This window comes from Podarcis liolepis, assembly GCF_965112155.1.
Source record: "Podarcis liolepis genome assembly, chromosome: 13".
Classification (NCBI taxonomy): domain Eukaryota; kingdom Metazoa; phylum Chordata; class Lepidosauria; order Squamata; family Lacertidae; genus Podarcis; species Podarcis liolepis.
In genome coordinates, this window is record NC_139573.1 from 26,811,759 (window position 1) to 26,827,465 (window position 15,707).

The 15,707-nt window shown below is 39.3% G+C and overlaps 3 protein-coding genes across 3 annotated transcripts; 1 reads left to right on the forward strand and 2 right to left on the reverse strand.

Annotated features, from left to right (window-relative positions):
* Window positions 1–4,045: 4,045 nt before the first annotated feature.
* LOC310691684 (olfactory receptor 10A7-like) lies at window positions 4,046–4,918 on the forward strand (the record flags this gene model as incomplete). The annotated part of the gene is made up of 1 exon (XM_083471549.1): window positions 4,046–4,918. The coding sequence occupies exon 1, from the start codon at window positions 4,061–4,063 to the stop codon at window positions 4,916–4,918; it is 858 nt and encodes a 285-aa protein (XP_083327675.1). The 5' UTR covers window positions 4,046–4,060.
* A 2,596-nt stretch (window positions 4,919–7,514) lies between these two features.
* Window positions 7,515–8,438, reverse strand: LOC310691685 (olfactory receptor 10A5-like; the record flags this gene model as incomplete). Its single annotated transcript, XM_083471550.1, has 1 exon — window positions 7,515–8,438. The coding sequence occupies one exon, from the start codon at window positions 8,436–8,438 to the stop codon at window positions 7,515–7,517; it is 924 nt and encodes a 307-aa protein (XP_083327676.1).
* A 2,983-nt stretch (window positions 8,439–11,421) lies between these two features.
* On the reverse strand, window positions 11,422–12,366 carry LOC310691686 (olfactory receptor 2AP1-like; the record flags this gene model as incomplete). The annotated part of the gene is made up of 1 exon (XM_083471551.1): window positions 11,422–12,366. The coding sequence occupies one exon, from the start codon at window positions 12,364–12,366 to the stop codon at window positions 11,422–11,424; it is 945 nt and encodes a 314-aa protein (XP_083327677.1).
* Between the last annotated feature and the right edge of the window lie 3,341 nt (window positions 12,367–15,707).

The window sequence follows — 15,707 nt, forward strand, 5'->3', positions numbered from 1 at the left end:
CTAATTGAGAAATGTCAGATCCTATTCAAAAAAGGAATAACAAAAAAAAAATTAAAATAATTGATGAGTCCATTGTCACATTAGTGCAAGAGGTTTGAGAGGTGATGTTGTTATACAAGTGGTAGAGCTTGTGTATTAGTGTCATTGAATATAGTGACCACAGTTTGTCTTTGGGTTGTGTAAGCTCTCACCAGCTCAGGGCACTGATTTAGCTATTATGCTAGACCATAGATACACTGACATGTTATATCATCAGGTAGTAAAAAAGCTAAAGTAAGATTTTTGTAGTGGAGAAAACATTAGCAAAAGGAATTTCACCTAACATATCTTCCTGTTCACTTTTCCATCATGATGATGCATATTCAGATAGTAATAATAATAATAATAATAATAATAATAATAATAATAATAATAATACCTCCTACCTCATATGCAGACATTTATTTTATCATTTATTAAAGGAAAAATTCTTTCAAAAAAATAACCAATTATATTTGGAAACCAAATGAGGTACTATTCTCTAACATTATTTTCTGCACTATTAATCCATGCCTCTACAATTCTAACATTTAGAAAACTTTTTTGAAATCCTAAATTGATATATAAGCAATTCACATCCTAACAAACAAACAAACAAACAAACAAAACCTATAATTTTCTTCAGGTATCAGTCCTGCTCTTTTAATTGTTTTGTTGATGTGTTTTCTTTTTTCTTTTTGGAGTGGTTGGGATCAATGATCAACAGGGTGAATATTACAAACAGGAGTAGAAAATAAAATAAAATAACCATTGATAACTTGTGAAGTGGTGAAGTTCTTCAGTTCCTCTAAGTGTGCACAGAGATCAGAAATAAACCTCAAACTCCATTATTTCAAATGAATCACAGGCATTCCCCTTAATAGAATATTTCCTATTATGCCTATATTTTAGGTACGACCCATATTTTAAAGTCCAGTTCTTTATTTGAAATGAGCTCCTTGCTGGCTGCTCACCTCCCACTGCAAAAGCAAAGCTAGAAAAACAGAAATGGCAACATAGACACTGATGTCAAGAAAGTAATCTTGTTAACTAAGGCTGGGAAAGCTGTGGTCCACCAGATGCCCATCAAACCCACAAAGCATGGTCAATGGCCAGGAATATTACGATCTGTAGCCCAGAAGCATTTGAAAGGCTATGGGTGCTATGACAGACCAGATGCTGTTGGACTGCAACTCCCATCACCTTCAAACAACATAGTCAATGCTCAAGTATGATGAGCTGTAGTAGTTGAGAAACATTGAAAGGGTATCAGGTTTCCCATCTTTGTAGAGGAATTAGAAATGGTCACAGATGTTTTGACAACATATATATAAAGCATACATAGTACGGTCCAAAAACAAAGTCAACATTCGGTACTCATTAATGACAGTTTCTTATCAGATCTCTATGAAATGTAGACTTCTAAAGCTATTTTCACTCTTCTCTCATATATCTTGAATTTCTGACCAATCCCACCCACCAGTTTTTGTAGTTCCTGAGGATGCCAGCTAAAATCTAAATTCAGACATCAATAACTTGTGCTAGAGGTGTGTATGGTTGTCATTGTATGATTTTGTATGATTGCCATTGAATATTGATTGGTGAATTTGCTCAAGACAAGACGCAATTCTCCAAGTTCCTTTATTTTCATTTGCTTTCAGGGATGAATGCTGTACGTCTTCCATGCTTGAGTACCCATCATTTTGGGGTAGCAGGGGCTGGAATCCATCAACGTCTATATGTGTGTGTTCCCTAACCCTGAAGAAGATGATGCTAAGCAAGTGCTAATATGATCTGTATCTTGGTTGAAAGGCGACTAGGTAAGAGCAGGAAATGAAAGGTCATAAAGCTAGCTTCCTCAAAATGTTATACAAAACATTTTCATGATTTGGAAATAACACCTTGATTGCATCTCCCAATTATTGTCCAAAACAGTGAGCTAAAGATCACCTAATGAGATCGTCTAAATCATCTAAAACTATTTTTGAATTGCTATTTCAAAATTCCCCCCCTGAGATGTCCAATTAAATATAATTTCTAGAAGATTTACAAACTGAGGCATCTAGTAATATCTGGAGACAGATTCCATGTTTGCATGTTGTAGGATAAATAACGCACTAGGCGAAATGGTGTCCATTTCAGTTTTCACACATCATACAATAAGCTCATGAAGACAGAGGGCTGAGGCACACCATCCATGAAAATATAAGGAAACTTTTTTTTTTTAATGGAATCTGGATCCTTTAAAAAATCAAACTGAACAGGAGCTCCGGATATGCTTTTCATCACATAAAGGTACAGACAAAATGCAACTCTATATATATATATATATATATATATATATATATATATATATATATATATATGAACTTCTGCTACAGAAGGTTAGAGTTCTGTTCAAGTCCCATTCAAGTGCATCTGAAAGGAGGTTTGTTTGCTGTTGTTGTTTTTTAAAAAAACAGCAACAAACCAACAACCACCACCAAAAATCACAATCATAGAGCTATATCCCATGGTGCAAGAACAGAATAGATCTTTCCCTTCTCCTCTTCCTTCTCACTCCTCCAGATGGTTGGGAAGCCTACAAAACACTCTGGACTATCATTGTGAAAGCTGCCTTCCTTTTGCCCCCATTATCTTTCTGTATTCTCATTGTCTAGTTAATACATATTTTGTTTGCTCTTTCAGAAAGACTATGACTACTTTTATAACCAAAATGAAGGCAACCTGTTCTTTGATAGATTGCAGCTCCAAATTATATACTCACTTACCCTACTAAAAAATATGGAGATTACTTCTCCACAGATATGTAAAGAATGGCATTGCAATTGACACGTTGTAGGAAGCATGTTTTGTTTTTGTTTTTTGACATTTGACATTCATTATTAACTTAGTGCAGGTTATCTTATTTCATCTTTCCCTACTTTTTGAGTACTTGTGGGTCTGGAAGACAATTTTCATCCAACAAATAAAGTATTAATGAGATAATATGCAATGGCTGAAGAATTAGAGATAATATGTGTGAGTCTTCTTATCAGTCATTAAAATTGTTTCTCAAACATTAGGCATGAAGGTTACTTCTATATGGGGAGGGTGATATCACCAACCACCTGTGGAATCATGCAGTGCATCTTCATTGTTTGCAAAGAAATAACCAGTCAGCACTATAACTCCTGACCTAATTTGTGGGGACTAAGTCCAGGTGTCCAGTTTTTGTTTACTCCTTAAAACTTATTGTATTATGTCAGAGTTGCTGCTGATGGCAATTGCATGTACAAGTGAAATAATATAAAAGAGAGGACTTGCTCATGTGGAAGAACTGAATGGAGATAAAGATTCATAAATAATTCTAGACAATGCCACTGAGACCAAATCATCTTTTTCAGATGGTAAGTAAATTGAATTGCATATTTTACATCAGTGCATTAAAAAAAACTTAAATGCATCAATAACATTTATTATTAATTTACTAAAGGAGCTCTACATTACATTTGTTATTAACGTAAATGAATTCCTGATTTCAACTCTATTTTTATTCAAGCCATGGCTTGGGGTGTTAAGTTTTTAAACATCTCCCAAGACGCTGCCTTTAACACCCACTTCTTGCAGAAACATAAGCAGGTGATAATGGTTATCTTAATGTCTCAAAAAGGTTCACCTATTGATTCCTGCTAACCAAACTGCTTCTGAAGGTGAGGTCAGGTTTTCAGAATTGTCAATAAAAATAGTTTTGAAACTGTAGTGATGTGGAAGTGCAGGGCTGGCAAGGAGCGTGCAGCAAATGAATTACATTGCAAATGTGCTGAATTTCTGAAAACTTGGCTATTTGTAATAGAGTAACAGTGTTGATTGATTTATTCTACTGTAGCACCCAAATCCTCTTTATGAATGGAATCATAAGGCAAAGGAAACGAAATGAATGGAAGTGCCTGTAAGAGAAAATCAAACTCATGTCACTCAGTTTATCCTTCTGGGATTCCGAGAGCTGAAGAATCTGCAGGTCCTTCTGTTTCTGGGATTCCTTGCAATCTACATTGTCACCATGGCAGGGAATCTTCTCATTCTTGTGCTTGTAGTCAGTGATCAACACCTTCACACCCCCATGTACTTTTTCCTTGGAAACCTATCTTGTTTAGAGATCTGCTACAGCTCAACACTCATACCTGTATTGCTTACCACTCTCTTGTGGGATGGAAAGGTCATTTCATTTGAGAGCTGCTTCCTGCAGTTATTTTTCTTTGGCTACTGTTTGGGTGCAGAATGTTACTTGCTTTCTGTGATGTCCTATGACAGGTATTTAGCAATATGTAAGCCACTGCATTATGCAACCGCTATGAACACCAGGAAGTGTGTCCAATTAGCAGCCGTGTCCTGGACAAATGGTGTCATAGGCATTTCCATAATCATGGCTGCTATGCTGCAGCTTACATACTGTGGCCCCAATGAAATCGATCATTACTTCTGTGATTCTGTGCCACTTAAAAAACTCTCATGCAGTGACACAAATTTGGTAGAGCATGTCAATTTAACTTTGCTGTTTATATACACTATGCCCCCATTTCTACTGACTCTAGCATCCTACATATACATTATAAGGGCAATCTTAAGAATCTCATCGACCACTGGAAGGCAAAAGGCCTTCTCCACATGTTCCTCTCACCTCATTGTTGTTTCAACTTACTATGGCTCTTTAACAGCTGTGTATCTCTTACCAAAGTCCTCTTCAATTAACAAGGCCTTTTCTCTTTTGTATACAATTCTTCCTCCTCTAGTAAACCCCCTCATATATAGCCTGAGGAATAAAGAGGTAAAGAGGGCCTTCAGAAAGGCAAAAAATAGGATAGCAAATTTCAAAATATTTCAAAATGTGCTAGCTAACTTGTTTAGCGTTAAAGATTAGTGGGGGGAGGAATAGGAAGACTAGGGAGGGAGTTGATCAATACTGCCCAGCACCTGTAACCTGATCTGGGCACAACTTGCCACACCCAAATCTCATCCAAATCAGTTTTTTGGGGGGTGGAGCTAATGTGCAATTAGGGTTTTTTAAACCCCTGACTAAACATACAGTCAGGAGGGACATGGAAGAAGGAGATGCTGATTCTCATCCACTGCCGCCTGACTGAGAACAGACCTGACTTGGTTCAAGCCTGGATCTCTCAAAATTGATCTGATTCAGTTCAAGATTCAGGCTTTGGGTCAATCTGGCACAAAGTCCTAGTGATCAGATTCAATTGAATCTCTGTGAATTGAATTAATGCGTGTTGACGTGTGGGTCCTTTTGTACTCAGAAGAGGGTAGAATGAGGGTGGATGGAATGGAGTGGGGCATGCATATACGTGCTCTGCTGATATGGGGTGGGAACAGAACCCCCATGTGAAATTATATATATATATTCTCCTTCCCACTACTTTGATGGTGGTTTTGTTCCAAATGGAGATTTATAATGCCACATACCACAACACTCTTCACATAAATGGACTAGCTGCTGTAACTTCAGTCCAGCTACAACTTCTTCCCCTTTCTAACTCCAGAAGGAAGAGCTTGTAATGGCTGTAGAATGTTCTTCACAGGGAAATACATACCATCATGTTCATTTTTTAGGTGCCAGGCTAAGACCTTTTCATTCGCTAACTAAGCTAGCCTCTGTGATACTGCTAACCTTTTAGTGTGTATGTGGTTGCGAGGGGAAGTAGGTTTTGCCATTATTGTGTTACTAGATTACCATTGCATTAAAAATATTCTGACCAATTGATGTTTATAAATAATAAGAAGGAGAAGAGAATAAGAAGAGCCCAGCTGGATCAGACCAAAGGCCCACTGAGTCCAGAATTATGTTGTGGATATCAGATCCCTGAATTATACTCTCAATAATCAGGGAACAGAAGACTCTGTCTTAAATTACATACCTCCACCTCTGTGTATCAATTCCGTATTAAAGATATTAAAGAAACATAGAAAACATAGCTGGTGATGTTTCATTACAGATCTCCATTAGTCAATCATCATTTTTTGGGAAAAGACGAGCCCCCAACAGGCATACTTCACACATGCTCCATTTCCCCAAATACAAGTGGTTTATTTTTGGATGTTATGTTAGTTGCTTGCTAATTATTGTGGTACCTTGGTACTTGGATGGCTTGGCTCCCAAACAAATCGGCTCCTGAACATCACAAACAAAGTAAGTCTTCCAGTTTGCAAATGTTTTTCGGAAGCCAAATGTCTGATGCAGCTTCTGCTTCAGTGCAGGAAGCTCCTGCAGCCAATCAGAAGCCACACCTTGCTTTTTGAACAGTTTCAGGAATCAAATGGACTCCTGGAATGGATTAAGTTTGACAAGCAAGGTACCACTGTATACATTTTTGTGAGTCATTTTGTTATATTGTATGCTTTTAAATATTTGGCAATGGAACATTTCAAACCTTGATGGGATTTACTGAGAAAGAAAGGCTGGTGTCCATGATGGAGTTGACCATGCTTTCCCACACACCACTCTATAACTCAGGAGTGAGTAACCTGTGGTCCATCTCATCAGTATGTTGCTTGACTCCATCTCCCATCATCCCTGACCATTGGCCATATTGATATGCCTGAAGGCAGTTGGAGGGCATAACTAACACCCATTCTAAAATTTATCAGATCTAAACTGTAAACTTAAATTATTCCACATAATACCCTATAGTTCCATTAGAAAAGAATAGCTGATACCAGTACTAGTTGCCAATCTAGCAGTTCGAAAGCACGTTACCTTCCTGGCGGGAATGTAAACGGCATTTCCATGTGCTGCTCTGGTTCGCCAGAAGTGGCTTAGTCATGCTGGCTACATGACCACATGACCCGGAAGCGGTACGCCAGCTCCCTCGGCCAATAAAGCGAGACGAGCGCCGCAACCCCAGAGTCGGTCACGACTGGACCTAATGGTCAGGGTCCCTTTACCTTTTACTAGTTGCTAGGGAGTAAGAGTGTGAGAGAAAGTTGGTATTCATGCCTGCTTATGGGCTTCCCAGATGCATCTAGTTCTCCACTGTAAGAAATTGGATGCTTGACTAGATGGATGTTTGTCTAAATTAGAAGGGAACTTTTGATGATCTTAGGTCATTAGGGTAATTCTGGCATTTCCATGCACTCTGGTTTCCGTCACAGTGTTCTGTTGTGCTAGAAGTGGTTTAGTCATGCTGACCACATGACCTGGAAAGCTATCTGTGGAGAAATGCCAGCTCCCTCGGCCTGAAAGCGAGATGAGCGTTGCACCCCATACTTGCCTTTGACTGGACTTAACTGTCCAGGGGTCCTTTACCTTTTTTTACCTTTCTGACATTTGTGTTCAGAAATATCTATGAAAATTGGATGACTGCTTCTGTATATCCTCATCATAGAAACATAATCAAACATCACACATAAATGTACCGACAGAACAGGGCTTACAGAACAGGATGTCTAATCAGTATTTACAGCTTAATATTTTCACTTTTTTAATACACTTTCATATTTCATATGAGTTAGGGATGAGTGGAAAATACACTTCTGAGAGCAACTCTGACTTCCTTGTTCTTCAGACTGTAAATAAGAGGATTTAACAAAGGTGGCAGGACAGTGTACAAGAGTGAAAGGCTTTTGTCTATGTCATGGAAATGGCTTTTAGGTTTCAAATACACAGTTATTCCAGAGCCATAAAACAACATCACTACCATGAGATGTGAGGAGCATGTTGAGAAGGCCTTTTGCCTCCCTTTCACAGATGACATCTTGAAAATGGTGGAGGCAATGCACATGTATGACATGAAGATCAATGCAAAGGGTATTAGTCCAAGTAAAGCTACCTCTACCAGAGCCATCTTCTCATTTATAGATGTATCTCCACATACAAGTTTGACCACAGCAGGGAAGTCACAGAAGAAGTGGTTAATTTCTTTGGAGTCACAGAAATAAGAGGTGAACACCAGGAAAGTCTGCCCGAGTTGCACTGGAATGGCAGCTAGCCACGAAGCTGCAACCAGCCCAAAACACACTCTACTGCTCATAATCAGGGTGTAATGCAGGGGCCGGCAAATGGCAACATAGCGGTCATATGCCATGGCAGCCAAGAGGAAGCACTCTGCTGCCCCTGTGACGAGGAAGCCACACATTTGAAAGGCACAACCAACAAATGAAATAGTTTTGTCCTTTGATAGGAGGTTTTCAAGCATCTTGGGAATAATGATTGATGTGCAGCAGATCTCTAGATAGGACAAGTTTCTGAGAAAGAAATACATGGGGCTGTGGAGTGCCTGGTTAGCCAGTGTGACAGCTATTATGAGGATGTTCCCAATCAGGGTCAAAACATAGATGCTTAGGAAAATGGAGAAGAACAAACCCTCCAGACCTGGCAGATCAGAGAATCCCAGTAGCAGGAAGCTATTCACCATGCTCTTGTTGACTCTCATTTGTAAATCTGAGAAAAACAGAAAAAGTCTCTATGATATCAATGTGAGAGACCCAGCATATTTCTAAAGGAAATGGTTCCAGATAATCAACGGTCCTCTCCAGAGCGGATTTGCAAAGATATACAAGAATTGCAGAAGGAATCAGCAAAAAAATTATATTCCTTTCCCTTCTGTTAGTGGCAGCATTTCAAGAACAAAATCTAGTTTATGGAATTCTGGATCTAACTGAATAAATTGCTAGGAATTTGGCAGTCTTGATTATTGTAACTGAGTCTATTAGTGTGGTTTTCTCTGACGACACTGATGGTGACTAGGGGCTCATTTTTGAAGGCTCTGATATTTGAGATTTGGAGAGAGATAGTGCATTACTAAATAATTAATTAATTAAATTTACATACGACCCTTCACCTGAGGATCATAGGGTACCTTACACTATAAAACAAGAAAATATATAACATAATAACAAACGAAACAATGCCGCCTGCCGCCTGCCCCCAGTTTTAAAAAGCCATGGATTGTTTTAATTAGCCAAAGACTCAAGAGAAGAGAAATGTTTTCATCTAGCACCTAAAGATATGTAATGAAGGTGCCAGGTGAGTAGGAAAGGTAAGGGAGTTGGCTCTGGTTGTATATATCAGAGGTGGGGAACCTACAGCCCTTCAGGTGCTGCTACTCCCCTCTCCCCTGATGCTTTGCCATGCTGACTTGGAATGATGGGAGTTTGAGTACAACATGATCTGGAGGCCCACAGGTTCCCCAACTCTGGCATATATAAACTAAACAGACATTACAGAGACCACAAGTTTCCAGTACTCTCTCTTTGGAAACCTGAAAGTTTAAAAGATTCATTGTTGTATAACAAAGGAAGAAGTTTTTGAATACTGGAAGAGGAAATCAATCTTCCTTTTCTTCCTTCCAGAAAGAACCCTGTGTAGTGAGCTATGTATGGTTTATAACTTCATTGAGAACTACCCACCCCAACTCTAAGCCATGATACTATGTTTTTGCTCAAGCAGACCAATTGCCCCATTCCACCTCCCAATAACACCCTCAGTATTCCAGACATCTTAGAAACTGAGCATAGGTCCTTGTTGGGTTATTATTTAAACCTTTCCCCCTTTTGATTTAGACACTAATATATGTGTGCCTATATGGTAGCTCGTAGAAGTATGAAAGCATTGGCTTCTGTTTACTGTGACCTTATTTTGAAACTGATAAGTACAGGGCCACCGGTATTTGGTATTAGAAGAACACAATTGTTCCTAATATTTTCTAATATACCAGATAATATTCATAGATATTTTTTACATGGAGTGTGAACAAAAGAATGTGTTAAGTACCTCTATCCCAGATGAATGAGGAATTGAAGTTTATGGAAGGTCCAATTTCTATTATTTGTTGGTCCTGGAAGAAAGCTGTACCTTTTCCATTCTTTTCCAATATTCATGATATTTGGCCTACATTTTCTTAGTTCCTTGTGTAATTTCTGCATCTGATGGTTTCACATTTCTCGTTTCATCAACAAGACGAAGTCTCCCCTTGACTGTTATTTATTCTTGGGGAAAATAGGTGGCCTTGTAATAATTTATTAGCAGTGGTTTCAGAGAGATTGCCAATTATTAGTTATGAACTCCAGTGAGAGTTCAGGCAAACAAAATGAACTTAGAATGAAATAACATGGGAACGTTGCATTATTAAAGGAAATCCCTGAAGATGGTCCTTTGGGCCAATTCACATAATGTGGGTACACTACTTCATTTCTCACCATTTGATTGGGGATTCCGAGCTGAATTGGTACACTAATTTCATTCTGAAACACTCTGTTTCAGTGGGATTCTGTCAGATTCTATAATGACCCCACCAGTATATTTTGAGTATAGACATGCTCTTAAAAAGTTTAAGGTTGGAAGATTTTCAACTTCTCTGCCATTTTGTTCAAACTTCATGTGTATTAGGAAGGGAAAAACAAAAAATGAAGATAGAAAAAGAAAGAAACAATTGGACTGAAATTGAAAATCAAGTTTTGTACAGGGAAAGGAATAGGAATTTGTGTATTGGAACATCCTGCAAACCAGGAATGGGGAACCTGTGGATACCAGATGTTGATGGACTTCAACTTGGAGCTGCCCCATCAGCATGGTCAATGGTCATGGATTATGGGAGTTGGAGTCCAACAACACCAAGAAAACCACAGGTTCTTTATCCTTCCTGTATACCACACTTGATTGAGATATTTATACTGTGGCATTGTACTATTTTTTCTGTTTGCGATACATCAATACAAGAAGTGCTACGGATGACATTGTATAACCACACATTTAAAAAATCACTCATAATTTTTATTTTTTGCATGCATTCAGTTTTATTTATAATCATGGAGAAGACCGCCAATCCTGATTCTACTAAGGCAGGCTTCCTCCACCTCGGCCCTCCAGATGTTTTTGGCCCACAACTCCCATAATCCCTAGCTTGCAGGACCAGTGGTCAGGGATGATGGGAATTGTAGTCTCATCTGGATGATGGGAATTGTAGTCTCATCTGGAGCGCCAAGGTTGAGGAAGCTTGTACTAAGGTCACATACCAGATACACTCTTGTAAATGTGCATATTCTCAAGCTCCACATACAAACCTCACTGAAAATGTGCATATGCCCATGCCCTACTGCCAAGATCTGGATCCTCCTAGCCCTGAAGTTTATCCTCCTGATATTACTGCCTCTTCACCTAGCATCTCTGCGTCAGTAATGAGAGAGCATGGAGAAAGACAGTAACCTTCACAAGCATTATCCCCTCTCCCTTTAAAAGTTGTGGTGCCTGTTGGTCCCAGAGGAAGAAGCAATCCAAAGGGTAGTGAAAACAGTGAAATAGGAAGAGGATGAATTCTTGAAAGGAACCTTAGCAGAAACTTCTTACCAAAATACCCATAAAGCCTGGAACCGATGTTGTTTGGAAAAGGCTTTGGATAACTATTTAGCTTTGAACCCCTAACTCACAAAATGGCCTTCTAAAATCTTCCCCGTGGCCTTCCTGAAAGATTCCTTCACATCCTTGTTTCTCAGGCTATATACAAGGGGGTTAATTAAAGGGGGAAGGACTGTATAAAAAAGAGAAAATATTTTGCTAACGTTTCTCATTGCTTCAGTTTTTGGTATCACATATACAATGATTAATGCCCCATAGAACATGGAAACAACAATCACATGAGAAGAACAGGTGGAAAAGGCCTTCTGCTTCCCAGTGGTGGATGGGATTTTTAAAATGGCAGCAATAATATATATGTAGGAGATCACGGTCAAAAGAAAAGGGGGGAAACTGAACAAGAAACCAAGGATTAGGATGAAATATTTCACAAGGCTGGTGTCACTGCATGAGATTTTAACCAATGAAAGAGATTCACAAAAGAAATGATCGATTTCATTGGAACCACAGTACCGTAGTTGCCATATCAAGACCAAGGTTATGGTGATCGCCACAATGCTGTTGATCCAAGAGCAACTGGCCAGCTGGATACAGAGTTTACCATTCATAAGAGTTGCATAATATAGGGGTTTGCATATGGCTAAGTAGCGGTCATAAGACATCACAGAAAGCAGATAACATTCTGTACCAATCAGGAAAGCAACAACAAAAAATTGTGTGTGACATCCTTTAACAGAGATGGTTTTGTCTCCTGTCAGAAGACTGGTCAGCATCCTGGGCAGGGTGGTTGAGCTGTAGGCTGCTTCCAAAAAAGACAAATTTCCCAGGAAGAAGTACATAGGTGTGTGCAGGTGATGATCAGTCACTATGAGAAAGACCATGAGGACATTGAAAGCAATTGTCAAAATGTAGATCCCCAGAAACACAAGGAACAGAAAGATGTGCAGATGAGGGAGATCTCCAAACCCCAGAAGAATGAACTCTGTGATTTCACTCAGGTTTCTCTGCATTGTGTATTATCATCAGATGCTACATTCTGAAAGATAATTGGAAAGTGATATGAAAGTGATAGCCATTATACAATAGTTAAGTACCACTGAGTGAAGTATTGGAAGGGAGAAAGATTCCATCCACCAAGTCTCTGAAAAAAATTACACCTCTCCTGGGAAGACATGTGAACTAATGCTAGTGTGCTGGAAGAAGCAATGATCACCATTGTCAAAGTAATGATTCTTCAAAATTAACTTTGTTGGACTGGTCATGTTGTGCTGGTGCCTGATTATTATACGATATACGATATGATATATGATATTTTTATTGTCATTGTCCCTTGCGGAACAATGAAATTGAAAACTACATAAAACTACTACAAAACTACATAAAACTACCTAAAAACTACATAAAACTACATAAAAACTACATAAAACATTCAAAAACCCCTAAAAACTCTAAAACCCCATTTTAAAATACACTATACTACTATTGTCTTCCAAAGCAACTACTCTACTCTGAACTTAAAAAGGTAGGCATGATGCTGGTGGTCAACAAAAGAGTTTGAACAGCTCTCTCAGGGCAAATCTTAAAAAATGTAGTATAAACATTGACAACTGAGAAACACTGGCCTGCGAGCGCTCCAATTGGAGAACAGCCTTTACCTAAGGTGTCATGTGTTTTGAAGACACTCGAACTCAGGACAAAAGGGAGAAAAGCACTAAGAGGAAGGCACACTTGGCAAACTCTCACCATTATCAACTCCCACCCAGAAACCTATGTCCCCACAGTGGAAGGACGTGCAGATCCAGAATTGTCCTCCACAGTCACTTACAAACTCACTTTTAAAACTATGTCTGTGGAAGACAATCTTACTCGGCTACAAGTGATTGCCAAAGAAGAAGAAGAAGGAAGGAAGGGAGACCTAGTTGATTGTTAATACAGGCCACAACTTTACTGAGAAAACACACGTAACACTGGTGCCTGACCAGTAAATGGGACACAGCATCACAAGTTTCCTCTCATTATACCATAATGTTAATTTATTGCTTTTATCTGAATGACTGCATTTTGAACAAGAAGGCAGCATGCTGAATTTAGTAGGGGTACTCAGTGGAAAAAATAGAGCAACTGTGGGCTAGCAGGCTGCTTGATAGAATATTGATTTAATTTTGATGCAATGCTTTGTACAATTGAACAATGGAGAAAAAATATGGGATATCTAGGAATGCTGAAGGATCATCCTTATCCACACTTCCTGAACTCATACATGGATCAGGACATACATAATCCTTTGGATTTCATATTTTTCTGAATTGTACAATATCATTTTCTGCTATGAAAATAAAGTCATAAAAATACCTGAAGGCATTAAAATTGGTATTTCCAGATAACATGTATTTAAAAATGCATACGTACATTGCAATACGTATTTAAATCTATTTCATTTTTATTGTAAAAAAGGGTGGGGACTATGAAGGACCACACAGAAATAATCAACTTTGAAAATAAGACCATAGCATAAAGAATTCCAAAATCCTAAGAGAGAATTAAGTGAGGAAAAAAATCAGAAGTATATCATTAACTTAAATATAATTTGGTGGTCTTCTGAGTTTGGCTGTCTTGATGTTTGATATTGGTTTCATCTGGAAAAAATGATAGAGAAATGCACTTTAGTCAATTTGGGGAATATAGAGCTTTGTATATTGAGCAATGGCAGATAAGCACTGAGATGGAATATGCAGCTTCCATCTTGGCAGAAGTAAGGCGACTGGGAGACTTGAGTTCTGAGCTGGCTGATGGATTTAGTTTTTCTGCTTGGGAACCTATTGTAGGAATAACTGTTGTTGCTGTCTTGGATATTTTGCTTGTATATATACAACCACAGCCAGTGTGGTGTAGTGGTTCGTAATCTGGGGAACCGGGTTCGCGTCTCCGCTCCTCCACATGCAGCTGCTGGGTGACCTTGGGTCAGTCACACTTCTCTGAAGTCTCTCAGCCCCACTTACCTCACAGAGTGTTTGTTGTGGGGGAGGAAGGGAAAGGAGAATGTTAGCCGCTTTGAGACTCCTTCAAGGGAGTGAAAAGCGGGATATCAAATCCAAACTCTTCTTCTTCTTCTAAACCAGCCTTTAGTGCCCATGACTAAATTAACCTATGGATTTCAGTGGGACCTAAGAGCCAACCCCAGAAGTCATCAGTGGTCTCCCAACCAAAGAAAACAGAGAACATTCAGTGCGGCCTCATACTTCTAACTACTGAATAAAGTGAGGAATTGAGAACCACACGTTAATTGCAAATTTTAGTTCCTGCAGATGATCAGCACTGAATGCAAATACCTATATTGTGAAGGAATGAGGAGCTGAAGTTTGCATTGAGTGCAATTTCTGAGATGCTGTTCTTGGGAGCAAGTTGTAGAGGACGTTTTCTTCTATGTCCATCTTCACAGACTTGATTGGAAGTTTCTTTCTCTATAGCTGCTTTATTTATTTTAGCATCCCATGGCATGCTTCTCAGGGTTTATCAGAAAGAAGCAGTCTCTAGATGATTGTTATATATTATTATAAATCAAAGGTAAACATACTGAGAGATAGGGACTAATTGTCAGAGAGGGAACATTAGCTTGAAATCTAGACCAAACTCACATGGGGATCTTGCATCCCTGGTGTCAGATGTGGGGCACTTTGGGGACTTCCAGTCTTAGAAATGTTCTTTAATGAATACTCAGATTTTATCAAGGGAAATAAAGCCCTAACTATTTTCCTTCTGCAGATGTTGATTTGGCCACTTAAATAGTAAGACTATTTGAGTGGGATTGGTGTTTATTTTTTCCCCCGTTAGCCTTGTGTGGAATGTATTGAAGTACCTTTGTGGGGGTCATGGGGCAGTCAGGTGGAGGGGACTCTGAATGGGTTAACTGTTCCCCTGAAGGACCAGGTGCACAGCCTGGGAGTCATTTTGGTTTCACAGCTGTCCATGGAGGTGCAGGTCCAGGGCAGCTGTCTACCAGCTCCAACTGATTCACAGGATGAGACCCTACCTACCCACAGACTGTCTCGCCAGAGTGGTATATTCTCTAGTTATCTCCCACTTGGACTACTGCAATGTGCTCTACATGGGGCTACCTTTGAAGGTGACCCGGAAGCTACAACTAATCCAGAATGCTGCAGCTAGACTGGTGACTGGGAGTGGCCACCAATACAATATAATACTGTTCCTGAAAGACCTACATTGGCTCCCAGTACATTTTTGAGCACAATTTAAAGCGTTAGCACTTTTAAAGCCCTAAGGGGCCTTGGCCCAGCATACGTGAAGGAGCTTCTCCACCCCCATCGTTCAGCCCGGACAATGAGGTCCAGCT